This window comes from Musa acuminata, chromosome BXJ3-8 (assembly GCF_036884655.1).
Source record: "Musa acuminata AAA Group cultivar baxijiao chromosome BXJ3-8, Cavendish_Baxijiao_AAA, whole genome shotgun sequence".
Classification (NCBI taxonomy): domain Eukaryota; kingdom Viridiplantae; phylum Streptophyta; class Magnoliopsida; order Zingiberales; family Musaceae; genus Musa; species Musa acuminata.
The window spans coordinates 45,007,307-45,032,452 of record NC_088356.1 but is presented as its reverse complement, the minus strand read 5'-3'; the positions used below and the strand labels follow the sequence as shown (position 1 = coordinate 45,032,452).

General features: G+C 37.7%; 3 protein-coding genes across 3 annotated transcripts; 1 reads left to right on the top strand and 2 right to left on the bottom strand.

The window, feature by feature from the left end:
* On the top strand, nt 1-10,470 carry LOC103996314 (PP2A regulatory subunit TAP46). Its single transcript, XM_009417212.3, has 9 exons — nt 1-228; nt 395-517; nt 2,368-2,454; nt 2,618-2,722; nt 3,549-3,710; nt 5,864-5,899; nt 6,040-6,111; nt 8,928-9,205; nt 10,017-10,470. Exons 1-9 carry the CDS (start codon nt 133-135, stop codon nt 10,246-10,248), a joined length of 1,191 nt encoding a protein of 396 aa, XP_009415487.2. The 5' UTR covers nt 1-132; the 3' UTR covers nt 10,249-10,470.
* A 2,926-nt stretch (nt 10,471-13,396) lies between these two features.
* LOC135645033 (uncharacterized) lies at nt 13,397-17,672 on the bottom strand. Its single transcript, XM_065163061.1, has 7 exons — nt 17,171-17,672; nt 16,961-17,046; nt 15,644-15,722; nt 15,509-15,568; nt 14,268-14,392; nt 14,073-14,144; nt 13,397-13,838 (listed from the first exon to the last, which is right to left on the bottom strand). The coding sequence occupies exons 1-7, from the start codon at nt 17,615-17,617 to the stop codon at nt 13,736-13,738; spliced, it is 972 nt and encodes a 323-aa protein (XP_065019133.1). The 5' UTR covers nt 17,618-17,672; the 3' UTR covers nt 13,397-13,735.
* A 5,548-nt stretch (nt 17,673-23,220) lies between these two features.
* On the bottom strand, nt 23,221-24,267 carry LOC135644232 (transcription factor HEC3-like). The gene has a single exon (XM_065161702.1). The coding sequence runs from the start codon at nt 24,265-24,267 to the stop codon at nt 23,221-23,223; it is 1,047 nt and encodes a 348-aa protein (XP_065017774.1).
* Between the last annotated feature and the right edge of the window lie 879 nt (nt 24,268-25,146).

The following is a 25,146-nucleotide window of genomic DNA, read 5'->3' as shown; positions in this document are numbered from 1 at the left end:
TCGGCTTTATACCCACTCTCGCGGATCTGTTCGTCTCGGCTTCGATCCGATTCGTCGGCACCTTCCTCGCATCCAATTCGTATTCCTAGGGTTTGTAGTCGACCTCGGTCGCTCTCGCTTGGCGTCGATCCGATGGGAGAATGGAAGACGGAGGACATGCCTCTCCCGGCGCTGTTCGAGGAGGCCTCGAAGATCCATGCCATGACATCCGAGTCTTCCGTCGATCGGGTTCGCGTTTCCTCTTTCCTTCGTGAAATAGATCGATTAGTATTTACGGTTTAGGTCATCTTGAATTCCTTGCTTTCGTTTCTTCTTTTCCTCTGCGAAATCTGAAGCACTCGTACGATTGGTGCAACGATCTTTCTCATTGGTAATGGATGCTTTCGAATTCTAGGAAGCTCTGAGGAAGGGGATCCAGACATTGCGGCGATGTGATGAGATGATAAGCAAGTTAGGGTTGTTCTCGTCCAACGAAACAAAGGATGATGTCAGCACCGCCAATCTGAAGTACTTATTGGTAAATGTTCTGTTCCTTTCTTTGAATTTGAATTGACAAAAATACGGGTAATGGAAATCTGTCATGGGTTACAATCGTCGTGAAAAACTTTCATGGACTTGGTAGTTTCTCGTGCCTTTTAATTGATATAAGGATAAATTATTTAAAAAGGCATATAAGATGTGCAAATTATGTTTCTTGTTTGGACTGTTAGGGTATTGAGATCGTAGTCTCTGATTTAAAAACTGTGCTTGTTCTCTGATCTCCTTTATCTAGGTTTCAGAATTTGTAACGGTACCTATCTGAAAGTTTGTAATGCTACCTGAGCTGTGACAGTGAACTTAAGGGTACTTAATGTAACTGGAGCTGTGAATATGGGATTGGGTTGAACTTGTGGATTCCAAGTTAGTTGTTTAATGATTCAACTCGGAGAGCAACTGTATCTAGGGCATTAATAAATGATGCATCCAAGAAAGATTTCACATGTCAAAGCTAGCTTTAGCTTTGTGTTGATTTATGGTCCGTAGATGAGTTTTTCATGAGCTTCTATGAATTGTTGGTTGTAAGGGTGTCCTGTAACAGAAAGAAGATTCCAATCGAGATGCTATGCCTTGTAAGACAGAATTAAAAACAGAAAGGTGAAATAACGGGGATGGAGTTGATTGTTGTTTGTTTATTCATCTACCATAACTATCATAACCAGGAGTGAAGTTAGGAGTGTTAGCATATGAGTAGCTAAACGCGCTGACATACTGTTGGATTGAGAGGTCTTATGCTGAAGTTTTGAGAACTCCTATTCAACACTATACATAGAGTGTAAGGATATTAGAAGTTAAAGTTCCTGGTGCTGGCCTTGTCATTCAACTACCTTACATGTGTGGTTATAACTTAAGCTTTTGGATGTGTTTGTGGCTGTTAAAACTTATCTAGGATTGATGGGCTTTCAATTCTATTAACTGTTGTATCGTATATCTGAAAAAGGTTGGCTCAATGCACAAGGCTTCCACCAATGGATAGTCTAAGGAGAGTTGATATATGTATCCATACCTTTGCAGGCCGAGAAATTGTATTTGTTTCTCTTAACTATGGCATCTTAGATTAGTCATGTTTATACATTGGAAGTGAGAGGAGATTTGAGTTGAAGGATAGATGAGTATGCTTCCATTAATCTGAGATTAAGCATTTTGGGCTACATGGTTTAGACCTATAAAATTAATGGGTTAATTATCTCCTTAGGTCAAGTCATGACAAATGGTATCAGAATAGTCCTAGTATTAGGTATGGTAAACTGGCCTAAATTCAATTATCTCATTAGGTCAAGCCATAACAAATGGTATCAAAGGAGTCCTAGTATTAGGTATGGTGAAAGGGGCTAAATGAAGAAAGGGCTATTTGCAGATGGGTCTGAAGATGCATTAACGGTTTGGAATCACTACTAGGTTGGGTTTCACATGCACCATGGTAGAGGGTTTAATTATTGGACTATTTTGAGCCTTGATGAAGATGTCAAGTCCCGAGCGAGGAAAATTGTAACACCTCAATTTAGTCACACGTTGGAAATGGGGATGTTTGAGTCTACTACTATTAATTTGCACTTAAGTAATTTAGGTGTTATGGTTTAGACTTCCCAGAAGACAAGGTTGTGACCACCCTATTACACTAGTTGCAAAAGTGTAACTTTACCATGACAATAAGGCTAATCTTTACTATATCATGCATCTGAATAACCAAAAAATTTATTTCTACTATATGCTTCATATCTATGGTGCAAGGTTTTGCTCTAATGTGGACAGTCACATACTCTTTTTCACTAGGTTAGATTAGTGAATTTATGCGTCTTTTATCTTAATGGATTTTGTATCATTCTTCAGGTCCCGTTTTATATTGGGGAATTGACAGAAAAAGTTGCTGAAGATGACAGATTAAAGGTTCTTAAAATTTCGCGGGACCATTTGAAGGTGAGACATAACTGGTTGAATGCTGGTTTTCTAGAACTTACTAGCAAGCATTCATATAAAGCATCTAGTTCTTTTGCTTGGATGCAATTTGCTTGCTGTTATGGTAAAATTGTTTTTCATGTTCTGATGGTACTTTGTTTGTTGTGACTATTGTTATATGTAGGAGTTTATTTCAATTTGTGAAACCTTGGAGCTTATTCCTGAAGAGGAGTTGGAAAGATCTAGTCAAAGAGGGGCTAACACTCCTGCAAATCAAAGGGCAAAAAAGGTGAATATGTTGTGTACATCAAATATTTAAGATAAACATATGTACTCATCTGTTGCAAGTTAAAAATTTGAGATCTGTTGGCCTAGTATTTCCTTCTAACTATGCTGCTTACATCAAGTATTTGCGATTTTCATCCATTGCTTTTGTGTATGGAATAATTGGTTATGCTTTTCAGGCTTTATGAAGTTTATATTATCAAAGCATCTTCTTTTTCTTTTTACAAAATGCAAAAGCAATGATTATCTGAGAATTGTAGAATAAAGGCCATGATGAATGTTCATGTAGCATTTCAGATTTCACCACTTTGTGGTTGCATTGATTGATTTTGCTAAAAGAATGTTTGTGTATGCCAATGATGTCTTGTTATCATTTTCCTAGAAATTCTGAAACATGTTAGATGTCATTGGCTTTGTTTCTTTGTTATTTGTATATATAATAAACCAAGGTCAATTGTGCCAATCTGGTGCTGCCACATCAACTGCTTGTACTTTTTTTTATATCTCTATTTCATTTGAAGTCATTGATTTTCAACTTTGGATATAGCAGTTGATTGTTTGTTACCTCAATTGCTGATTCAATCTAGGAGCTTGTACAGTTATGGGAAATTTTTATATATCTGTTACTGGAAACATGTTGAGTTTCTATTTCCAGTTGTTTGCTCGTTCACCTTGCTAGTAATATAAAAGACTTTAGCATATCACTCTGTTAATGAGTGTTTATACACAAATAGAAAAGTCCCTGTTTTGACTCCAGTTGTCTTTTGGCTGATTTCATTTCTCCATGTCTGCTAATGATATTTCTTTTTCTTTAATTGAATCAACACTAGATTGCTCGTTTCAAACGCCAGAGAGCTGCAGAAGCAAAGTTGCAAGAAATCAAAGAAAAAAAGGAGAGACGTTGGCGGTCCTTGAGGGCAGCAGCTCTGTCTTCACCTGTTGAAGTTGGGGAGGAAGATGTACTTGATGATGATGGAGAGGAGGAAAGAGAGGTTTGATTTCTTGTTTAAGAGTGAACTATCAATGATTCAATGTTTGATAATCAACACAAGTAGGTTGATGTTTAAATTAGACATTTTATTTTGTTGACTATCTCTTGCACACTTTGCATAATTATCTAGAAAAGCTTAAATTATTGAAAATTGCTTTGAATTAACCATTTTGGACATTAGAATCCATATAAAAGTTATTATCTGACCTTTTCAAATTTAATGCTATATTGGCATTGTGTTATTCTAAGATTGGTGGACGTGTTCAACATGTGTCGGACCCATGGACACACGTGTTGGACACTCGCGTGTGGCGCTCGCGTGGTCCTCGTGTGAGGGTCATATGCTTCACAAGAAAAGAAATATGAAGATCGTCGCAAGGAAACATATATCAATTATATCTAGAGATTCTTAAATAGTATTTGATGCACTCAACATTTATTTATGATAGTTAAATTTAGATTATTATTATTATTTTAATCTGTATGATGAAATTTATTTATTCACATTGTGGAATTTATAAATTTAAGTATAAATCTTATAAAACCCATATTAATCAAATATTATATATATTAAAAATACACCTGTCATTGCCGTATCTGTGTCCTATTTTTTTTTTAAATGACATGTTGCCGTGTTCGTGTCGTGTCATGTCTGTGTCCCATGTACGTGCCCATGGTCACTTCCATATATTTGACAATATAACTTGTTTAAATCTGATGATATAGACTTTTTTATCATAATGCATGATCTACTGAATCTCATTGTTATCTTATATAGTTGTTTACATTGTGGGTTTGCATTTGATAAACGTTGGATCTCATTTTGGATTAATTTAATACATCTTCCATTAGTTAGACATCCATTAGCACAGTCTGGGTGTCAGACATTTCTCATCAGATCTGATGCTTGCCTTTGCATTTGTTATTTAGCATCTTGTAACTATTTGAACTGATTTCATTTGGAGAAAAATTTAATGGCGTTATACTAGAAAAGCATGTATTTTTTTCTAAATGCTATTTGTTCAGAGAGATCGCATCCTTTTCAACCGGCACTGGTCCTTTTTGTGGTCCTTCACTTTTCCTTGGCCAATCATCCGACCTAATCTTTAAATTGCTATGGTGGAGCCTTTGCTGATTTAATGGATTATTTACTATTTAGAACTTGTTGCATTTGGTCAGTAGATATGATAAAATAAGAATGATAATTTGCAGTTCTCAAGTGTCAATAAGAAATATAAATGATTGATTTTTCCTTGTACAGCAGTCACTCTACGTCAATTTTATTTGCATCTAGTAAAAGGACCCTTACTAGTCTGTGTAATACTTGATACTTGCATGTGGATTTATGTTGGATGGCTTTCCAAACTTCTGCGTAGAAAACTAGGTTTGCAATACTGCATGCCCAGTGTGGCATGGTACAAGCTGTATTTATTGGTTGGTTCAACAGCTTACCAGTATGCCAACCAGGGTAAATTGGGTGGTATGCCCCAATGCAGGACCTGGACTGTCTCTCGGGACGGTACAGGCTTTGTACCAGACAGTTTCTTGGCTTTTCTGAAACTCCGTATGTACCAGTGTAGTAACTCTCGGTACACTGGTATGGATCAGTGTGGTACTGGTCTGAGCCCTGATTGCCATACACTAAATTGCAAACCTTTGATAGTGAAACCTTCAGAACTGCTTCAAGGATGAGGCAGGTTCATCATTCCGGACTTATTAAAAGAGTTGCACTAGTTTTATTTCCGTATTTTGTATTAGCTTTTAGTAATACTACGATCATATATGTTTTGTCTGGATTTAGATCTTACACATCATTTTGCTCCTGTAGTTCTACTCGCATATGCTTCCCAGATTAGAAATGATTGTTAAATAAAAAAAATAAAGTTAGTCATGATATGTAAATCACTGTAAATGATTTTCATCTCATCCTTTTTTTTTTGGTATTTTCAACTTCTGTTTTTCTATGTGCACCTTTACCTTCAGTCTCTTTGGTGCATTTCCAGAAATCTACTGTTTTTCAAGCATTTATCTCAATAAATTTGTTCAAAAGATGTTAATAATTAATATAACCAAACACCAATTATATAGCTTGTGGATGTTGAATCTTTGTTGAAACTCGAAAGTTCTAAATGTTGGCTATGTTAATATTTGCAGGCATGGCTCACAACCATTTCCTTGTCTATCTGCAAGGTCAGCTTGGTCAGATCTGAAGTTTTTTGTTTTTTCTCTTTGTAGTTTCCACTATCTGTATATTCTACAACGCCTTTTTCTAGTTTTTCTTACTAGTTGATCTTGTCTTCATATTTTTTTTGTTACTGCTCTACTTTCAGGCTTTTGATCTCTTAGAGATGCTGAAGAAAGAGGAAGAGATGCTTGCTGCTGTAAAAGAGAGACAATCAAAGGTAATGTCATGCAACAGGCATGTCTTTCTTCAAGGCAGCAATTCTGATGAAATTTCTATAGAGAAATTATTATCCTAATTTTACATGTAACAGCATACCATGGTGGTAGTGCCAAGCAATATTAGGTATTGATCCATTTTAACGTGTTATTTTCCCATCTATGGGGTACCAAGTTCTTGTCCCCATAATCTTAGTCAGAAGTATATTGAGAAAATCAACTAGATGCTCAACAAAGAGGACCAGGTTGCAGGGAAATGTCATGATCAAATTATTTATGTAATTTACTATTCCTGTATTGCTTAAAAAGTTTTTTTTATTCGCATAGAATAATACATCATTGATCTGACACCGTACTATTTACTTAAGATCCTATTGCTCTTCTCGGTTCATCTTTGTCCTGAAAGCTCAAGTCTTTCTTTTTTGAATAAGTGGTCATATCATTGCTCCTTTGTTAGAGCACTGGACACAGGAACAAAGGGATTTAATGACTAGTTACTTTTTCTCAAAATTTGTTATTCTTTTAATTCCTACAACTGAAATGGACCAACCTGAAATTCCTGTTTGTTTAGTTTAGCCTTTTGGTTTGGACCTATTGAACACCGGAATGCTGGTACCTAACTATTTCTGGTCCTGTTGCAGCTGAATAACACCCGTATGATCTTCTGGGAGAGGTGCCTTTGAGGGTCCTTAACAAAGTACTGTAATATCTGTATACAACACCATCATATCATCCATCTAAACTTTTCAGCTTGGAACCAATAAAATGTGTTTATTAATTATTATAACCTATATTAACAAGTAGTTATTGCAATGATCTATCTGTATATATATTCTTGTAATATAGAATGGTTACCGTACAAACAAAAGGATATATCTCATCATATTTATTTCTCTTTGTTTTTAGCTAAAAATCACCAAACACCATAGACACTGTATTATATAACAAGTTATTTTTTGGCATGTATATTTTTCTTCTCCTAGCTGGTTTTAGTTGTTTCTATTTGCTTGTCGACTTCTTATAGTCTCTGGGTGGATGAGTGAGAGCGTTGAAGAAATATGAGACAGTAAAAAGATCACAAAAGTTATGGTCTCTAATAGCTTCTCTTCTTTAGTCTATTATTGCATCATTTTATTTGTACTTTCATCTAAGTCATCCTTATCTCTCTCATTACTAGTTTCTGTTTTGAGTTGTGCTTTGTGCTTGCATCACTAGCTAGTTGAGCCTTCATTTTTAAATGCTTCTCATGTTGTATTTTTCTGATTGTTTTCTACTCATACAATAGTCGTTATGGTTGATTTCATTAATTTAAAGAATCTTGCGATCATGTTTATCGATGGCTAATAAGATTAGGAGCTTAATAAAGGAGATTCTTGGTAAAACTAAATATAGAGGTGTAACCTTGAGAGAGAGTTGGTGGTGGTGTGAGGAAATTCAAAAAGCATTTCTTACTAGAAGATCATGTTTTAAAGATTAGCAAAATTGTAAAAATGAGAAAGAACTTAAAATATATAAAGAATATAAAAAAGAGGCTAAAAAAGTGGTTAGTATGACAAGATATAAAGATTGTGATAATTTTTATAATAAATTAAATACTAAAGATGGTGATTAAGATATATATCGAATTGCTAAAGCTAAGGAAAAAAGTATAAGGATTTAGAAAATATTAGATGCATTAAAGACAAAAATCAAAGAATATTTGTTAGCGATAACGAGACTAAGAAAAAATAAAAAATTATTTTTATAAATTATTTAATAAATGTTCCACACAAGACTTAGATTTAACAATAAATAATAGTGGTAGATTTAATGATCATAGATTTGTTCGTAAAATTAGAGCTAGTAAAGTGAAAGGTGTATTAAAGTAAATGAAAATAACTAGGAGTGTGGGGGCCTGATGGTATTCATATTGAGGTCTGAACAAGTTTAGATGATAAGGAAGTAGCTTGGTAATTAGTTTATGTAATAAAATCATGAGATTCAGAAGGATGCCTGATAAATAGAGAAGAAGTTTTTTAGTATCAATTTACAAAAATAAGGTTGACATACAAAATTATTCAAATTATAGATGAATTAAAATTGTGAATCATACTACGAAACTTTAGGAAAGAGTTATCGAAAGTAGGATAAGACTTGAAACAAATATCTTTAAAAATCAATTTGGTTTTATGTCTGAAAATCAGCCATAGAAACTATTTATTTATCAAGATAATTAATGAGAAAGTATAGGAAGAAAAAGAAAGATTTGCATACGGTTTCTATTGACTCAGAGAAAGCTTATGATAGGGTTCTTGGAGATTTATTATGGTAGGTTTTAAAAAAGACTTGAAACAAATATCTCTAAAAACTCAGAGCGATGAACGGTTCATTGAACGGAGTTGTTGTAGGTGCACGACGATCGTTCGTGACAAAATGTTGAGATGGATGTGTGGAGTTATTAGGAAAGATAGAAAAATAAATTTTTTTTATTCGTGAACAATTAGGCATCACTTTGATAGGAGACCTTCGGTTGCGATAGTTAGAAAATGTGAAATGATAAATGTAAGTGATAAGAGAAGAGATAGAGAAGGATCTAACAAAACTTTAATAGAAACTATAAATAAAGATTTAAGTATTATGAAGTTAATTAAACATATAACTCTTTACAGATCTCAATAGCGGCAAGAGATCCATGTAGCAGACCCCAAATAGTTGAGGCTTACGGTTTTGTTGTTGTTGTACGATCATGTTTTTCTCGTTTATATTAATTTTATTATTTTGTGTGGCATTAAAATTCTGAAAACTCATAAATTTCTACTCGAGCTGAACTGGATTGCAGGAAGGAGAAGATTTTGCTCATGAGATTCTTGATGAGCGTACTAAACGAGCTGAAACATGGCATAGGAATGCTGCAAGTAAAGCAGCAGTTTCAAAACCAGCAGAACCCATCACATGTGCAACCTTTGCCCAAGATGTTATCGAAGGTAGAGCACAGCTTTCACAAGCACATGAACACAAGCACCAACCCATGATATTTGGACCAGCTAGCCTTGTCGGTGGAAGGTTAACTAGTGAGAGAGAGAGAATGGCAGCACAAGTCTTCCAACCAGGTTATAGGTACGCCATATAACTTTTGTGATTGTTTATTTATTTATTTTTGTTCATTACTCATGTAGTGTTTAAGACTGGAAGGCATAGCCTGTGTCACATGATGAAGACCAAGAAAGGTATTAGTTCTATATTGCTCGACTATGAAATCTATGTTGGTAGACTCTGTAAAAACTAAGGGACTGTCTTTTAAACGAAAAGGATGATGTATAATAAAAAAAAAAATGAAAACTAGATTTCTGCCATTGCTTTGTCATTCCCTCAGGGGCATGTAGATCTTACTATAACATGTTCAATCAAGCCCGTGCAACTAATAGCATATCTATTGAAGGACAATTTGGCTAGAGTTTTATGCATTCGTGAGTTTGTGAAAGCTTTATGTGTGGTTTTCGCTTAAATTGTAATTGCTTTCTTTTTCATCTGGCATATATTAGTGCGGAACTTCATACGGTTTAATCTTTTGGTTCTTTTTCTTGTTCTCTTTGACTGTGACAAGTTGCCAGAAAGTTCTTTGTTTCTTCATCTTTTACTATATTGGATAGTGCTGCTATCAGTTCCTCTTGGTGTCTCTGCTGCTTGGATTGCGTTGCATGCTCTGTACAGTTGTCTTTGTCTGTAACAAGTTGGCAGAAGGTCATTTTTTCTTTTATCGTTTGCAATATTAGAGTTTGGTATGGTACCTATGCTTCTCAAATCAGTATGCGTACTACTTCGCTCAGGAATGTTACATGTAGCAGCAATTGCTTTTCGATTGGGAAAGAAAGTATATGGTCTGGGTCACTACATGCCAGGTCGCCTGACTCCCTTTCATGTCTCATAGGCTACCAACCATGAGTATAGAAGAAGCTGGCTTACGAGAAATGGAGATGATGAAGAAATGGCAAGAGTGGAATGTCAAGCTCATGGAAGAAGCCAACTCTTCGTGGCACAAGGAGGGCACTACTTCGACCGAGGATGAAGACGCAGAGGTGGAAAAAGCAAGAGCATGGGACGATTGGAAAGATGACCATCCTCGTGGTGCAGGCAATAAGAAACTCACTCCTTGTGGGTAAGTTCCAGGGCTTACGTTCTTGTGCCCCCCTGTCATGGAAAACCTCAACATAAACCTAAACCTTTGTAGCATATGGTACTGAAGATATTGATTTGTGTGTATCTTAAAATAGTGCTTTTGATAGTTGGACAAGTTTGGGGAGCAAGATATGTTCTCATGGATCATGTTCAGAGTTGGCCAGCTCGTTGTTGGTGGCAATGACACATTGATCAAGTTTGTTCTCTTTTTGGTGTGGTCGTCAAATTTACTGAAACGTTAAAAGTCCTGCGATTTTTTATTTTCCTTGAAAATGGTAAGTGATTCCTGAAGACGAGTTCCGACTCCGATTTACTATCGAGAGTATTTATTAGTAATTGTGGTGTTGGCAATGTAGTAGTGTATGGGTACCGATATGTCAGATCGTTATCATTGGTTCGCTTTTGTTTTGACAAGTGGAGGGTGTCCTCCTCGATAGACAATTTAATCATTTCGTAGGTGAGGAATGTTTCTTGTCTAAATTTTGTTAGGACTGATTAAAGTTGGATTCAAAGATTGAGGACTTTTGGTGGTCGAATTTGGTCGAGATAAGATGTTTGATTCGATCGAATTTAGTGATTGAGGATGTTTTATGATCCGATATTAGATGCTTTATGGTTGAATTCAACCATATTAGAGATTTTGGACATTTTATGATCAAACTCAATCATGTCAGGAATAAGGGATGATTTGTGATCAAATTTGATCACGTTGAAAAATTGAATTCACTCGCTTCATAGGTATGGGCCATTTTATGGCTAAATTCAACCACGTTAGAAGGTATGAGATGGTTCATGATCATTTTCGATTATGTTAAGAGATATAAGATATTTTATGATCAAATTTGGGCATGGATTTTGTTTTCAATGGTGTTTAATATCATGAATCATCTCAAAGCCGCTTTGGTTATGATGCCAAATCTTCTATGGCTAATCAAGGACATCCATTAGTCGAACTGTAAGGATAGCAGCAACAGGTTAAGCGACGGAGACCAAACAACACCCGACCACCATCGTAAAAGAGGACCTTTGAGTCATCTCTCGGTTGTTGCCTGTAATATGAGAACTTGGGACTTTTCCAACTCCAAACCTTTAGTCAAATCCTCTCAACTTTTAGTCCGAACTAGTCACCGGAAGTTTCATGATGTCTTCTACCTTTATTTCTTCCTCTTCTTTTTAGAAAATTATCTCTAGATCTTAATTCAACATATACCTCTAGTTTAAGGCTCCTTTTGGCATATTATTTGCATATCATGTTGACTCGTTGCTCGATCAACTTGGATAAACTTTTCAATCTACTCTTTCAAGTCAAAGTTATCTTTAAATTGATAGTATTTAAATTTATCCTTTCGAGTAGTTAAAAGAACTCATGAGTTGAGGAGCTCTATAGAGACTTTCTCTCTAATACAGAGGAACGAACACTTGGTACCAAGTTGCTAAAAGGAGTGAAGTCCTTTCGTGGGATGGCCATGTTAGAATATGTGGCCCTTTTATAATTGAATAAGATATATAATAGAATAACTAATTGAGTTCCATTCAGATAAGCCAATAGACTAAGTCCACTACGGAACAATTCATCGTAGACTCTCCGCTCTTCCTCGGAGATATCCTTGATGGGAGGAAATCTTCTGAGATCTCATCGTAGACTTTCTGCTCTCGCCTATAAAAGGACAGGGTCTCTAGGGGTTGAGGGTGTGTTCAAATCCATCAATCTGTGTGGGTCCTGTGAAAGGATAAGAAGAGAGGAGAAAGGGTCTACTCTCCTTGCACTCCTTCAGACTGCGTGCGATTGGATTAAAGACGGTGCTTAGCAGATCAACGGGATCTCTAAACATATGACATAAGGTACGCATCGTATAATTAGATCTATGCATTGATTTCAATCCTGGCATATGGGTTCCATTCAGATAAGCCAATAGACTAAGTTCACTACGGAACGATTCCTCGGAGATAGGGAGGAAATCTTCTGAGATCTCATCGTAGACTCTCTGATCTCGCCTATAAAAGGACAGGATCTCTAGGGGTTGAGGGTGTGTTAGAGCGTCATAACGCGTATAGACTCTAGGGGTTGAGGGTGTGTTAGAGCGTCATAACGCGTATAGACGCGCCTTTCCGTTGAGGGATTCAGTTATTCTCCTCGACTCTCTCCCCAAAACCCTCTCCCCAAATCCATCAATCTGTGTGGGTCCTGTGAAAGGATAGGAAGAGAGGAGAAAGGGTCTACTCTCCGTGCGATTGGATTAAAGACGGTCGAATTAAAGACGGTGCTTAGCAGATCAACGGGATCTCTGAACATATGATATAAGGTACGCATCGTATAATTAGATCTATGCATTGATTTCAATCCTGGTATATATGTTATTTCCGCATTATTGACATAATATAATTACAGATCTTTATGCTTACAATTGGTATCAGAGCCCGGTTTTTGAAATCATGCATTAGATCTGTAAATTAATTTACGATGCATAATTACCTTTATCTTGGTATCAGAGCATCATCCATCAAAGAGATTTGCTAATTAACGACTCGTGACATGTTTACCGGCAAGCAATCGAGAGGGTCAATCTTTCTTAGTCAGTTTCTTCTTTCTCTATTTTTCTCTTTCCTACTCTTAAAGAGATTTCACGATGATGTATCGATTCATTTTCTATAATAGTTTGATATAGGCGGACGGTGGTTTCTTGGCAATCGACCAATAAAAGCCTCCTATATAAGAACTAAATATGAGGCAATAATATCCTTCCTTCGTCGTTGATCTTCCTGAGTTAATGAGTCTCTCTCTTAGGCTACCATTCTATTGCAAAAGAGTTATCGAAAGGACCCACACACAATGATTGAAACTGGAATCGAACGATTTAACAGTACCAAATCAAACCAGAATCGACATCATACGGTTCGATTCTGATTCCAAGAATTTGAAAGGTTCCAAACTGATTACTTTATATTTACGAACTAATGACTTGAATTTGTATGTTGACAGAGAAATTTATTATTTTTTTCATCAATCAAAACAGTTGAATTCAAAACCAATCGTTTGAAATATAATTAAAACCAAAATCGATTCCAAATTTGACAATATCAGTACCATAATTCTGAAACTTAGACCAACAATCAGAACCATAATTCCAAAACTGAAATAGGCAAGGCTAATCAATCTTACGTGTTGATTGATGACCAGTTTGAATAGGTATGCGTGACGATGACATGTATATATATCCACATCTCATTTTTCTAGACCACACCTCACAACAAATACACAAAGCTGAAACAATTACAAATGCTTTTTCACACAGTTTATCAATCACTAAGCAAGAGATGTGGCTGATAAATGTGCTGTAGACAGAAACTGTACTCCTCTTTTTTAGTCTGAAGAACCTCCGATCACAGGATTATATGTTTGTCATTCAAACAACAACAAAGTATCTATATTATAAAAATATTTCATGGCCAATTGCCTCCATTGAACGCAAGTCAGATCTTGTGGATGCTGTAACCAGCATCCTCTGATGTCAAGTTCTCCTTCCAATTCTCAAAATTTGAACCTCCAAAGACCACCTGTTTGATCCCGACATAACTGGCCAAGAATGAATACGGATGTCAATTTTGGTGAAAGATGCATTCGACAATCATGAAATTTGTAAAGACGGGGTTTTAACATGCTTAGGAAAAAAATAGCAGTGAAATCGATGAATGGAACAGTATTAACAGAACATAAATATCACGTGTGACAGAAAAGAGAACTAGTACAATGCTTCTTAAATGCTTCACACATATAGAGTGGAAGAAAATAGAGATCCACGGAGCTTACTCTGAGCTTATGCAGGTCAACGCGTTAATTAGTACATCCAGAAGTAATGGTTCACTTGTACCGATATCTACCCTGTGAATATCATAGCAAAATAAGCGAAAACCTAGTTATGATTCTGTAGGAACATTGCAGAATTTAGCTGAGAAGGATTTTCTAGAACTTGAAGAAAATAGCAAAGATATCAATGAGCTTTACCATATCCGTGCTAAATTGTCTTGGATCTCGAGATCCCCAATGTTATAAAATGTTGTTGGGGTAATGTTTGCTCCTTGAATAGCATCATAACTTGGTCTTTTACTCTCAAGAGGTGCTTGTGATAACTGCATAGAATGGAAAACAAAAATGATGCTATAATAAATTTAGCCCATATAATGAAAATGCAATAACCAACAATGATTTTACATAACATAAAACAGTTTTTGCCTGTGTGGCTCTGTATTATAAGAACAACCTGTTTTCTTCTTTCACATATCAAGCTTATGTTCCTAAACCTCAAGTTACTGAATCACTCCATATTTAGGTAGCTTTTCGACGTTTAGCTGCTATAATGGCAACTTACTTGACTAGTTAAATTCTGGAACCAGTTGAATGATTCATTTTTCTTCCTTTCGTATAATTACGACATGACCAAATCATCATCAATATAACTGTGCACATTTATGTGCTAAGCTACATCTCCGTGAATCAGATTAGTAAGACTTAGACAACTTCATGAACTTAAAGTAACAGAGAGCAAAACTTCACTGACACTATCTTTATGTCTTAGTTGCTGCTATAATGTGAGGTTTCAAATGTCAACATAGTCTCCATCGGACATATATGAACTTTCATAATTTTGGTTACGGTGACTATAACTCCATGCGCCATGGTGTTAACACGATGCTTGGCTTTTTCATTTCTTAACAGACTACAAAAACTACATCATGACTTGGACAAAGAAAAATTTAACACTGTTGGTCTTATATGAGACTCTAAGTTCAGCTTGGTGATGAGATAAAAAAATGCCTTTTTCCTTTTTGTGTTTCAAACTTGATTGTTCATTGGAAATAAGAAGCTGAATCTATATTATTCCTTACTAGAAGACACCATCAATAAATTACAAGACACTCAGGCATTAGAACTTTTGGGAAAATCAGGGGCATAGAACTACTTTCCTAGTATAGGCTTACATAGAAATCATCAGAAGCAGTGAAGACAAGTCTCAATATTTACTGAGTTTGAACATCTTTCTTCAACTGTCAAGTTCCTGGTGTTATAATCACCTACTACAAAAAAGCAATAAGATAAGCATGAAAGAACTGCATACTTGTCAAGCACACACACTTTTAACTTCATTACATTATTTGTTTGGCATGAATCATCGAATCTTTTCATGATACTCAAGAACTAGAAATGCATGTAAATAAGCATATCTGTCCATTTGTTCAAACATCTACCTGCATGTTCATCGAGTTGCACCCACCAAGGCGGCCAACTATATGCCAAGACCGAATAGTCTGTGCAAAGAATGAATAAGCTAAAGCTGAGAAATAACAAGAGGAGGTCAAAGAAGCCTCAGACGTTACACTTACATCGCAGATTAAAGTTATGTCTTTTGCTAATGGAGCATTGTAGAATTCAAACCATATATAGGAGTTTGAATAGTGAAACCTGGCATATACCAACCACGATAAATAGATTATCAGACTGAGAATCACGACATGGAATTGTAGTATAAGAGGGGATTATGTGATGTCATGTAAGATGCAAACAGAAGAGCAACATACTGAAGCAATATGGTCAAGAAAAAGTAAAGTTCCTAAAATCTCCAGCAAGCACTTCAGTTCATAATTTTGGGCATATGATAGTTCTAAGCAGAATGTCTTGTACTGAGGTCTATCAGGCTATGATGTAACAGGGTCAATCCTTTTTGCATTATCAATCAACTATGGTACTTAGCTTGCACAGTAGCAATTTAAAACCTTGTCGATCTGCAGTTTTGGATCAAGGAAAATAGGATTACAAGTTTTCTTATGATGATTAATGTTTGGTTGCTGATATTATCAGGATTGCTGCTGCAGAGATTAGAGATTTTGAATCTGCAACTGATGGGCGCTATGTTGCTTCTATACCTCATTGTCGAGCTGTCAACCAAGGTAATTTGGAGCAAATGTATCTAGATGGGTTTGGTGAATTTGTTTTGCATAAATGTGGGTAAAACCTAGATTCAAATATTCATCATTTTGTAGCTGTAGCGTAAGGAATCATGGAATGAGGTTATGCTAGTCCTGCTCAAATCTTGAATGCCTCAACATAACGAAAAGAAGATGTTGAAATCACTGTCAGAGTAAGCAAGACCTCCCAATCTAATCGGACTGTTCTTTGGAATCAAGATTCGTTGGAGGAGATACTAATGGATCTTTCAAAAAGAAGTTGAACTGAATGACAATTCTGTGGTGAAATCTGCCTTCCATCTCAATGTGGCAAAACACTTTGATGGAGCAAATCTGTTGTAGTTGCTTGTACTTTTTTATTGATTATGATATATAATGTTGATTTTCTCTTTGTCCTGATCTTGATGATTTTGTTAGATAGAGGGTGTCTACATTCTGAGTTGTTGGCAAAAAAATGCTACCAGTAAGTATAATAAGGGGGGAAGTTTCCATGATACTACGAAAGATCTCGTAATAATAGACAAGTACAGATACATACACTTTTTATGCATATTAATCTCTAAACCTTGCTTGATTCAGCTATGTAATAAAACAGTTTGAAACAGTCCAGGAAGAGGCAATAATGTTTAGATACCACATGAATAAAATCACCCCTGAAACCACAGATACATAAATGTCTCGGGCCAAAAACCATAGCATCATTCCCCGTGAATGGGAAGCAAGGCAGAGGCTTACTTGTTGAATGTGACTTTCATGGGCGTCGCAGAGCCGGTCTTGGTATGCAGTATCTTATCCCTTTTCCTCCTTATCCTCTCCTCAACCTAACAACATTATAGATAATCCAAAATCGAAGAGATTTTTTATCTTATTCTTAAACTTATGTAACCCTAAATCCAACAAGAAGGGGAAACAAAGACGAGAGTAAGAGAAAGATGGGAGTGTTACTCGAGATTGGGCCTTCTGGGGGTCATCGAAGCAGCTGGCGAGGATCTCCGCCAGCTCGGGGTCTTTGTCGTAATCCTTCCCGTCGCCTCTTCCTCCGTACCCACCCGACGAATTCAAGACCCCGTCCTCGTCTCCCTCGCTATTTTCTTCTCCACCGCCTCCCTCTTCCGCCGTAAACTCATCACCAAAAGGGAAAGCATCAACTCCTCCTCCTTCGTCTTCGACGTCGTCTTCATCCCTTATCTCGGAGACCTCTTGGGGTTCTAGTAGGGTTTTGGCGCGCCTATTTGGTTTAGCCTTGGTAGCGATGGCGGGGAATCGGGGTTGTCGTCCACGATCAGAGGACGAGAGGTGGAGAATAGGAAGAGAGGAGGAGGAGGAAGCGCGCGGAGGGAGGCAGGTAGCGGCGCCAACAGGTGGCGGATGGAGCGAAATGAGCTGCGACATGGAGCGGCAGCAACAGCAGCCACGGCCGTGGTTTGCGATAAGCGACGTCCTCTCGTATAATTAGATATCGATCGTAATCGATTAGATATCGATCGGAACTCGATCTGACCTCAATTAGATTAGGACTCAAACCAGACCGATGTAAATAGTGGGTCAGGTCAGATCAAGTCGAAGAAGTGAGTCCATCGAAGTCTTGCATTGCTTTGTACGGTAAAGGAAAGACAAGTCCGAATTCAATCGGGTCGAATCATGAATTATAACATATGCTTCATCTGATCCAAATGATAATGGGTCGGATCCGAACACTGGATCCGACCCAACCTTCTAGGCGTGCATTAACAACCAAAGCTATATATATATATATATATATATGCAATTAATTTTCATTAATTAACTATCATTGTATGATTGACAGGTTATCCTTCAAACGCTATGTTATGATGGCAAGATCTTCTTAATAATTTTGATTCAAACTAACAAGTGATAATCATGGTTACATGTTAGTGATTTTTTTTTTCCTAACGAGGACATGATTTTAAAATTTGGAAACATATATATTGTATCAAAAATTAATTACATAAGTATATTCTTTTAAATAAATAATTATGTATTGGACCTACTTATTAATTTGAATGCATTAAGTCTCATCCGATAATTTCGGAGAAGGTCAACCACGTCGACAGATCGAATTTCATCCTCTAAAAAAAATATTTTTAAAAAAATAGAGCATCTCTATTTTGAAAATTTTCAAAACAACACCCCTAATCATATGAAAAGATCAATTTTTTTTTCTCATCTTATTGCGTAGTCACGACATGTCTTGCTTGTGACCCTCGCATGAGGTAGCAATAGTAAAAACATGTAACATGTGCTCCTCTCCTCCGTCCTCTCATGATCAACGGTTCCTTCGATCACGAGCAACGATGATCATTATTAGTAACAATGACTTATTCGATGACTAAGTACACTTAGTAAGTTAAGAGCATAGCATAGCATAGCATGAACTTGAACTAATAATGACATGAGTGATTGCAGTCAATTAATTATGAGGATATTGGTTTGGTTAGATGATGTAAATACCTGCCTCTACCTAAACATGTGCTATCGGAGAAGCAAAGATAAAAGAAATAGTTTGGTAAGATGTCTTCTTCAGTCGGTAGTTCATCTTTCTTCTATTTATTATTTATTGCAGTTCGGACAAAGCCATCTAATTTGACATCAAACGAGAGCCAAAATTTCTCTTTCGGTGTTCTCTAATAGGCTGTATCTTCTACTTCAAACGAGAGAAACTGGATGTCATGGTCACGAACAGAAACCTACCAAAGGAAACAAAACTAGTATAAGCAATTGTTGTCCTAGTTGTCGACCTACGTACCTTGTGTTCTAAAAATAATGGAGCCCAATTGTTGCGTGACAACATTTCGTTACGAATGTAACCTGATCTCTAGATTTAAATAATTTATATTGAAAACCTTATAGTTATGAAATTAAAATATTTAACCTCATTTACCCTAATATCATTGGCTTTATCAACACAAGATACAACATATGATAGTACGTGCATGAATGATACGAAAGTTATGGGAAAAAAATAATTTCAATGATGATAGCAGACGATAGAATCGTGAGTGGTTGTTATGATCGTGATTAACGAAAACGATGTAATTATCAACCTTGTCAATGTTGATTCAAATATAGATGAAAAGAAAGAAGATGAGGCAGAGCGGTGAAGCATTTGCGTTGACATCGCACCACTCTACCTCCTTTTCCCGTTCTAGAGATGTGGTTGTCAGTGAGAATGAAAAAGAGATAGAGTGGTGTGGCGATGACATATAGGAGATAGTATCACATCACATCGAATAGTGATGTGATCAACGAGAATGAAGAGAAGGCAGAGTCGTACGATGTCGAAGGAGGCAAGTGAGGCATCTGCATCAACGTTGCACTACTTTGCCTTCTCTTCTTCTTCTTCCGACGATACGATGGTTGGTGAGAATGAAGAACAAAGTGATGTGATGTCAATGTAGAGGAGATAGTGCAGTGTTGCACCGAACAATGAGGTGATCAACGAGAATGAAGAGGAAGTAGAGCAGTGCGATGCCGATGTAGATGTCTCACCTCCCTTCTTTCCCTCCTCCGGTGCCGATGCCTCAATGCTTTGCCTCCTCTTCTTCCTCATTGTTGATGTTCAGATCGACATCAACAAGATCAACCTATCACATCATTTTTATCGATCACTACCATAAGAGCTACTCACACACAATGCTATCGTTTGTTACCATTATTGAAATAACTTTTTTACTTATAATTTTTATATTATTTATGCACATACTATATCTTCGGTTGGTAAAGATCAATATAATTTTTTTAAATATAAAGATCGAAATATTAAAGAGTTAATATAATATATAATTAGACGACAGATTACGTGTGAGATGGAACAAGTACGACTTTAGCTTGATACCTAATTTTTAATTGATGAGGTGTTCTTGCATTGCTTCATGATTTTATATTTAGTCTTTGTTAGGTTTGATACCAAAATTGACGCGTGGATGATTATCGACACTCATGACCATCTGTCAAACACTAAGTCGACATGTCAATTCCTAGGCTCCAAGCCAATGCAACAATCAACATAAAAATATGATTTCAAATATATATTTTTATTAGTTTAGAGACAAAAAAAATTAGTAACTAAGGAGAATTGTATGACGTGCTTCAGTTATCTTGTCGAAAATATTTTAAAAATTATAATAAAAAAAAATATTTTGAGAAATATAAAAATATTGGTCACCACCACATGCAATGTTGGTCAGACGGGTGTCAAGCTTTGCCATCAGATGCAGATACCGACAATTGAAACCGAGGAGTTGGATTGGCTGCTTCACTCATCGGTCCTCCTGGATTGATGCATGATTGACCATCAAGAAACCCTCAGTTTAGATCATTTTAATTCACAAAGAATTAAAGATTAGCATTGTAGCCATCGGAAGCAAACAGCGACGGATCGATTAATCAGCAGAAATAAGGGGAAAATAACAGAACAATCAATAGAACATCGATCACAATATCTACCGACTCATCCTACGATCCATAATATGTATACACCCATCAAGCATCATCATCATGATTATTATCAGGAGAAAAGCCCTAAAGACGACCCAAATCCCTCCCCGACAAATCCTCTGAAAGCATCGATACAAGATACCCCAGGCTGGAGTCGAGCACGCTCAGTGGCGGAGGGAACCGAAGAGGGCGACGACCGAGGAGGCGAGCACGACGACAGCGAGCGACGGGGAGAGGGCGCCGGCCGCGGAGGCGGGGCTGGGGGCCGGAGCATCGGCGGCGGCCACTCCGTAGGCGAGGAAAGCCGCAGCGAGCAGGCAGGTCGCGAGGGATTTGGCTCCGAAGGCCGCCATTGCAACCTCTTGGAGAGCTCTCGAACGGAAGACGAGTCGAACAAGCGGCGATGGTACGAAACAGAAAGGGGCTATTTATAGCCAATTGTGCGGAGCGGGTAATATGAGCCAGAGATCCGACCCGATACGACAGCTGGCGCCGCGGCCCTCGACAGCTTTCCTTCGCTGGTAGCCCGCGTGGGTCTCGTGGCTTTGGTTCTTTATTTACCAACAATGCCCTTGTCTATTACTTACCATTTTTTTCTATTATATAACTAATAATAATATATGTTATGGTTATTTACCAAAATGCCTCAGTAAGAATGCTAGAAACCTAATCTTATTATTAATCAATGAGAAAAATCACTGAAGGGATGGGTTAAAATAAATACTGATGTAACAATTTAGGTTGGAGGACTTGATTACATCCTCAGGGATGATTTGGGTGTCCACTAATTTAGTATATTCAAACAAGTGCTGCAGAAGAAGAAGTCTAGTCTTTAACTGCAAATAGAACCTCATTACTGAAGAATAGCAAGTAGGAGAATTAATTTATTAGGCATTAACCAGATGTTCTTGTAGTACATAGCTGAGACTCATACCTTAGATTGAGGGTGCCCAATGGACAATTGCTCACAAATAAAGATTATATTGCCACATTTAATACCAAGTGGAAGATATACTGTATGGTGTAGCATACAACACCATCACCTGCAAAATGAAACTAAATAGAAGAAAACTGAAGGTATGCTCCTCTGATTTGCCCTACTGCTAACATGCAGAGATCCTGAAACCCTGAGAGAATTGTGAGGCTACTGAAATGCTGACACTGATGTTAGAAGCATTGCCTTCTCTATTCTACCAAGCTGATCCATTTTATTTTCTCATATTGCATAGCAGCTGTGGAGAATGAATTGGCATTTATGTTATCTTTAATTGATGCCTTTACTGTTAGGGTGAGTCAATTCTATGTTCTGATACTGCAGTCAAGCAAACTAGTAGCAGCAGTAGGAAGGGCTTCAAGTGGCAAAGGCATCAAAAGGGCCACTGCACCAAATTGGTCTATCTGAATATTGTTTCTAATATTTGTTATTTATTGCATACTTTTGATGTTTACTATATTAATCATGAATTTAGGGAGGAAAATAGAATGACAAACTTTATAAGAAGCACTATATGTTGGAGAAAATAACCTGAAATACTGTGCAAGTCCCTATTAGGAAGAGAATTCTTCACCACATTTGGTTTCTAACATAAATGAGCTATGAAGAATACTGAGGACAAATTGGGCTCATTTTATTTTTCAGCTCATTAAATTTACTCTCAGAAATACAAAACTATGAGTGAAAAGAGAGCTCACTTCGATTGGACAATCCAAGTAGCCATCAATCTACACATCACAGTTTGTTTCACTCGCAGTCTTTGTTCACCACTGGACTTGCACAGTGACAGAGACTGGGAAAGAGAAAGCTACTTGGGGTAGGGATGACTGCAAAGGCATGTGCTTGTTCTTCCCCACCATGTGCTTGCCAGTATCTGGGTGGCCTTCTCAAGGGCACGCTTGCTCGAATTAAAGGGGACACTCCTCTGTGCCACATGCCCTGAGGGAATGTCTCTGCCACTGTGCTCCAAAGCTTTAAGGTCTGGGATTCCGAGGAAAGCTAAGAGGCACAAGGTTGAGCAACCCAAGAAAAAGAGTGGGGTTGAAGTGGTGATCACATATCAAGGTACCCTTGGGCTCTTAATCATAGGTGTCATGATTCCTGAACCCTTCATGCAGCAGAAGAGCTGGGCTTAAAGCATACAGTCATGCTCCCTAAAAAGCAGAAAGCAAGCACTCATGACTGCACGATAACTTGCTTTAGGGTTTGCATGGGAAAGGCCAGTGAAAGAAAAGAGACTTTAGGCTAAGACTTAAAAGCTAATGATGAAGGAGATGATGACGATGTGTTTTGGACTCAGACTGCTTTATGAGCATCAAAAGAAGTCATGCCAATTTGGAAAAAGCTGTCTAACATATATAACACTGTCGCTTGAATGATCAGAAGGTTATTTAGTTTTAAGATTTTTGTTGGGAAAAGCACACGTAAATGGGAAAAAGGAATGAGTTCATGAGCCCTAAACCCCAAGCTAATGATGAAGACAATGATTTGAACTGTGGGTCTTTAAGGGCTTAATTTTGCCTCACCTTTTCGATGCATGCGTTTAGGGTTTTGGGTGGAGGAGAAAGGTTGCATGGGAAAAGCCTGGTTCAGATGCAGTGGAAAGGGTGCGTGCTGCTGTGGTACTGCTAACTGGATCATACCAGCTGTTATCTATGGCTTCCAACGCCATGACCTGTGACTTGAGGAACTTGACATAGTTGGCAGCCTCATCGAGCATTGATGCAGTGTCCATTTTGCTGCCTCCTGGCACCAGCCTTTGCAGAACCCTTAGCTTCTCACTGATCCTTTCCCTCCTCTGCCTTGCAGCAACAGTCTGCGGGTCGCTTGATATCCTCACATTCTTCCTTTTTGGCTTCTCCACCGCCTCCTCCGCCACCAGACTCACCGGCCTAAGAGCTGCAGCCCTGTAGATCATCTCCTTCACTTGCGCGATGGCCTCGTTGTCAATCTCATAGTCGCCTTCCTGCACGAATCCCAGCTTCTGTCCCCTCGTGAAGCTAATCTGAAAACCTCCCTCTTTACTGGAAGAATTCGATTCAAGGAGACTGCGGATGTGGTAGTTCTCTCCTATTCTCGTGAACTCGTCGAATTTTCTCTTGCTACTTGGTTTCCTTGAAGAACAATGTGAAGTCACACTTGCTTGATGGCTATCCAAGGATCCATTACCATTTTTGCAGCTGGAAAAGATAGCCGAAAGGTCATCCTGGGCATCAAAAGTGTTGCTGATGACATGTAGCTCTTCAGATGCTCCAATGGGTGGAGAAGAAGCAGCTTCCCACAAAGTAGTACCCACTACAGGTCTCATGAGAACAGAATCAACTGGATTCTGCAGCAGACCCAGACCCAAACTAGGAGTAGAGATTTCCACCCTCTCACTGATTCCTTCCAAACTCGAACTCGTTTGGAGTGCTGCCAGAAGTCTCTGTAGCTCTAAGCTTGAGCTGAGGAGAGCTTCGTTGAGCTCCAACTTCTCCTTGAAGCTGGTGTTGTAGCCTTCACTGGAGTCTATGATATTGTCATGGTGATTGCTCCATAGAGAAACCTTAGTTCTGATAGCCACAGGATTCTCCCAACTCAAGTTGTCCATGATGTGTTCTTCGTGATGCAAGTATCAGAATCATCAAGTGTATATAAATTAGTTCCAAAAATCCATTTATGTGTCAAATCAAAAAGTGAAATCTCTTTCAAACTAGAGAAACATGACGTAGATACGAGCCATACCTTCTGCAGATCCAGTTGTTCAGAAGCTAAAAGATTGTTGCCAAAGACTGAATGTAATCATTCCATGGTATCATTCAACACTGTCGAAGACATTCACTGCTGCTAACATCATAGATGGCAAAGAAAAGCTTGCTGATTATAAACTAGTAGACAAGGCATTCAAACCACAGTCACATGCTCACCAGAAGAAGCAGAAGCGCAGAGATGAAGAAGAAGCTGTATATGGAACACTAGTGTTCTCTCTATTTTTGGGCAGGCATGATGAAGGTATATGCTGTCTGTTATATGCCCGGCTGCTATAAAGTAATCTTCTAGAGAATAGCACAGAGCTGGTCGTCAGTAGGAGTACTACAGAGGTGTTCTCTTGTTTAAACGCTTTGCTGCAGTTCAAAAGAGAGAGTTTTCTTTGTTCTATGTTGGTTTTTGGGCCTCATTGGAGTTTGACTGTAAGCAAAACAGGGGAGTTATAATCTTCAGTTGATTTAGGTTTGAGACCATTCTTTGACAGGATCATCTGCATGGAGCTGAAAGTTTCTCCAGAGCAATATCATCAAACCATGACAAGAAACTATGTGGTTACTGCTAAGAATTACAAACAAAGCAGCTGCTTTCAGGAAAACAGAGCAGACTATTACTGGAGCTTCGGCCGCAACGGTGAGAAGAAGATGGAGGGATAAATCATCAAACAGGTGTTGGGGGGAAGATGAGACCTCACATATAGACCTGCGTTGATATCAAGGATCCG

What these genes read in the sequence shown, in the direction of transcription:
- LOC103996314 (XM_009417212.3), top strand. Translation starts at nt 133, where the DNA reads ATGGGAGAATGGAAGACGGAGGACATGCCTCTCCCGGCGCTGTTCGAG. An exon ending in CCAATCTGAAGTACTTATTG is followed by an intron (nt 518 to 2,367) that starts GTAAATGTTCTG and finishes ATCATTCTTCAG; the next exon opens with GTCCCGTTTTATATTGGGGA. An exon ending in GTCTTCCAACCAGGTTATAG is followed by an intron (nt 9,206 to 10,016) that starts GTACGCCATATA and finishes CATGTCTCATAG; the next exon opens with GCTACCAACCATGAGTATAG.
- LOC135644232 (XM_065161702.1), bottom strand. Translation starts at nt 24,267, where the DNA reads ATGGACAACTTGAGTTGGGAGAATCCTGTGGCTATCAGAACTAAGGTT.
- LOC135645033 (XM_065163061.1), bottom strand. Translation starts at nt 17,617, where the DNA reads ATGTCGCAGCTCATTTCGCTCCATCCGCCACCTGTTGGCGCCGCTACC. An exon ending in GCAACTCGATGAACATGCAG is followed by an intron (nt 14,393 to 15,508) that starts GTAGATGTTTGA and finishes CATTCTATGCAG; the next exon opens with TTATCACAAGCACCTCTTGA. An exon ending in GACAATTTAGCACGGATATG is followed by an intron (nt 14,145 to 14,267) that starts GTAAAGCTCATT and finishes TGATATTCACAG; the next exon opens with GGTAGATATCGGTACAAGTG.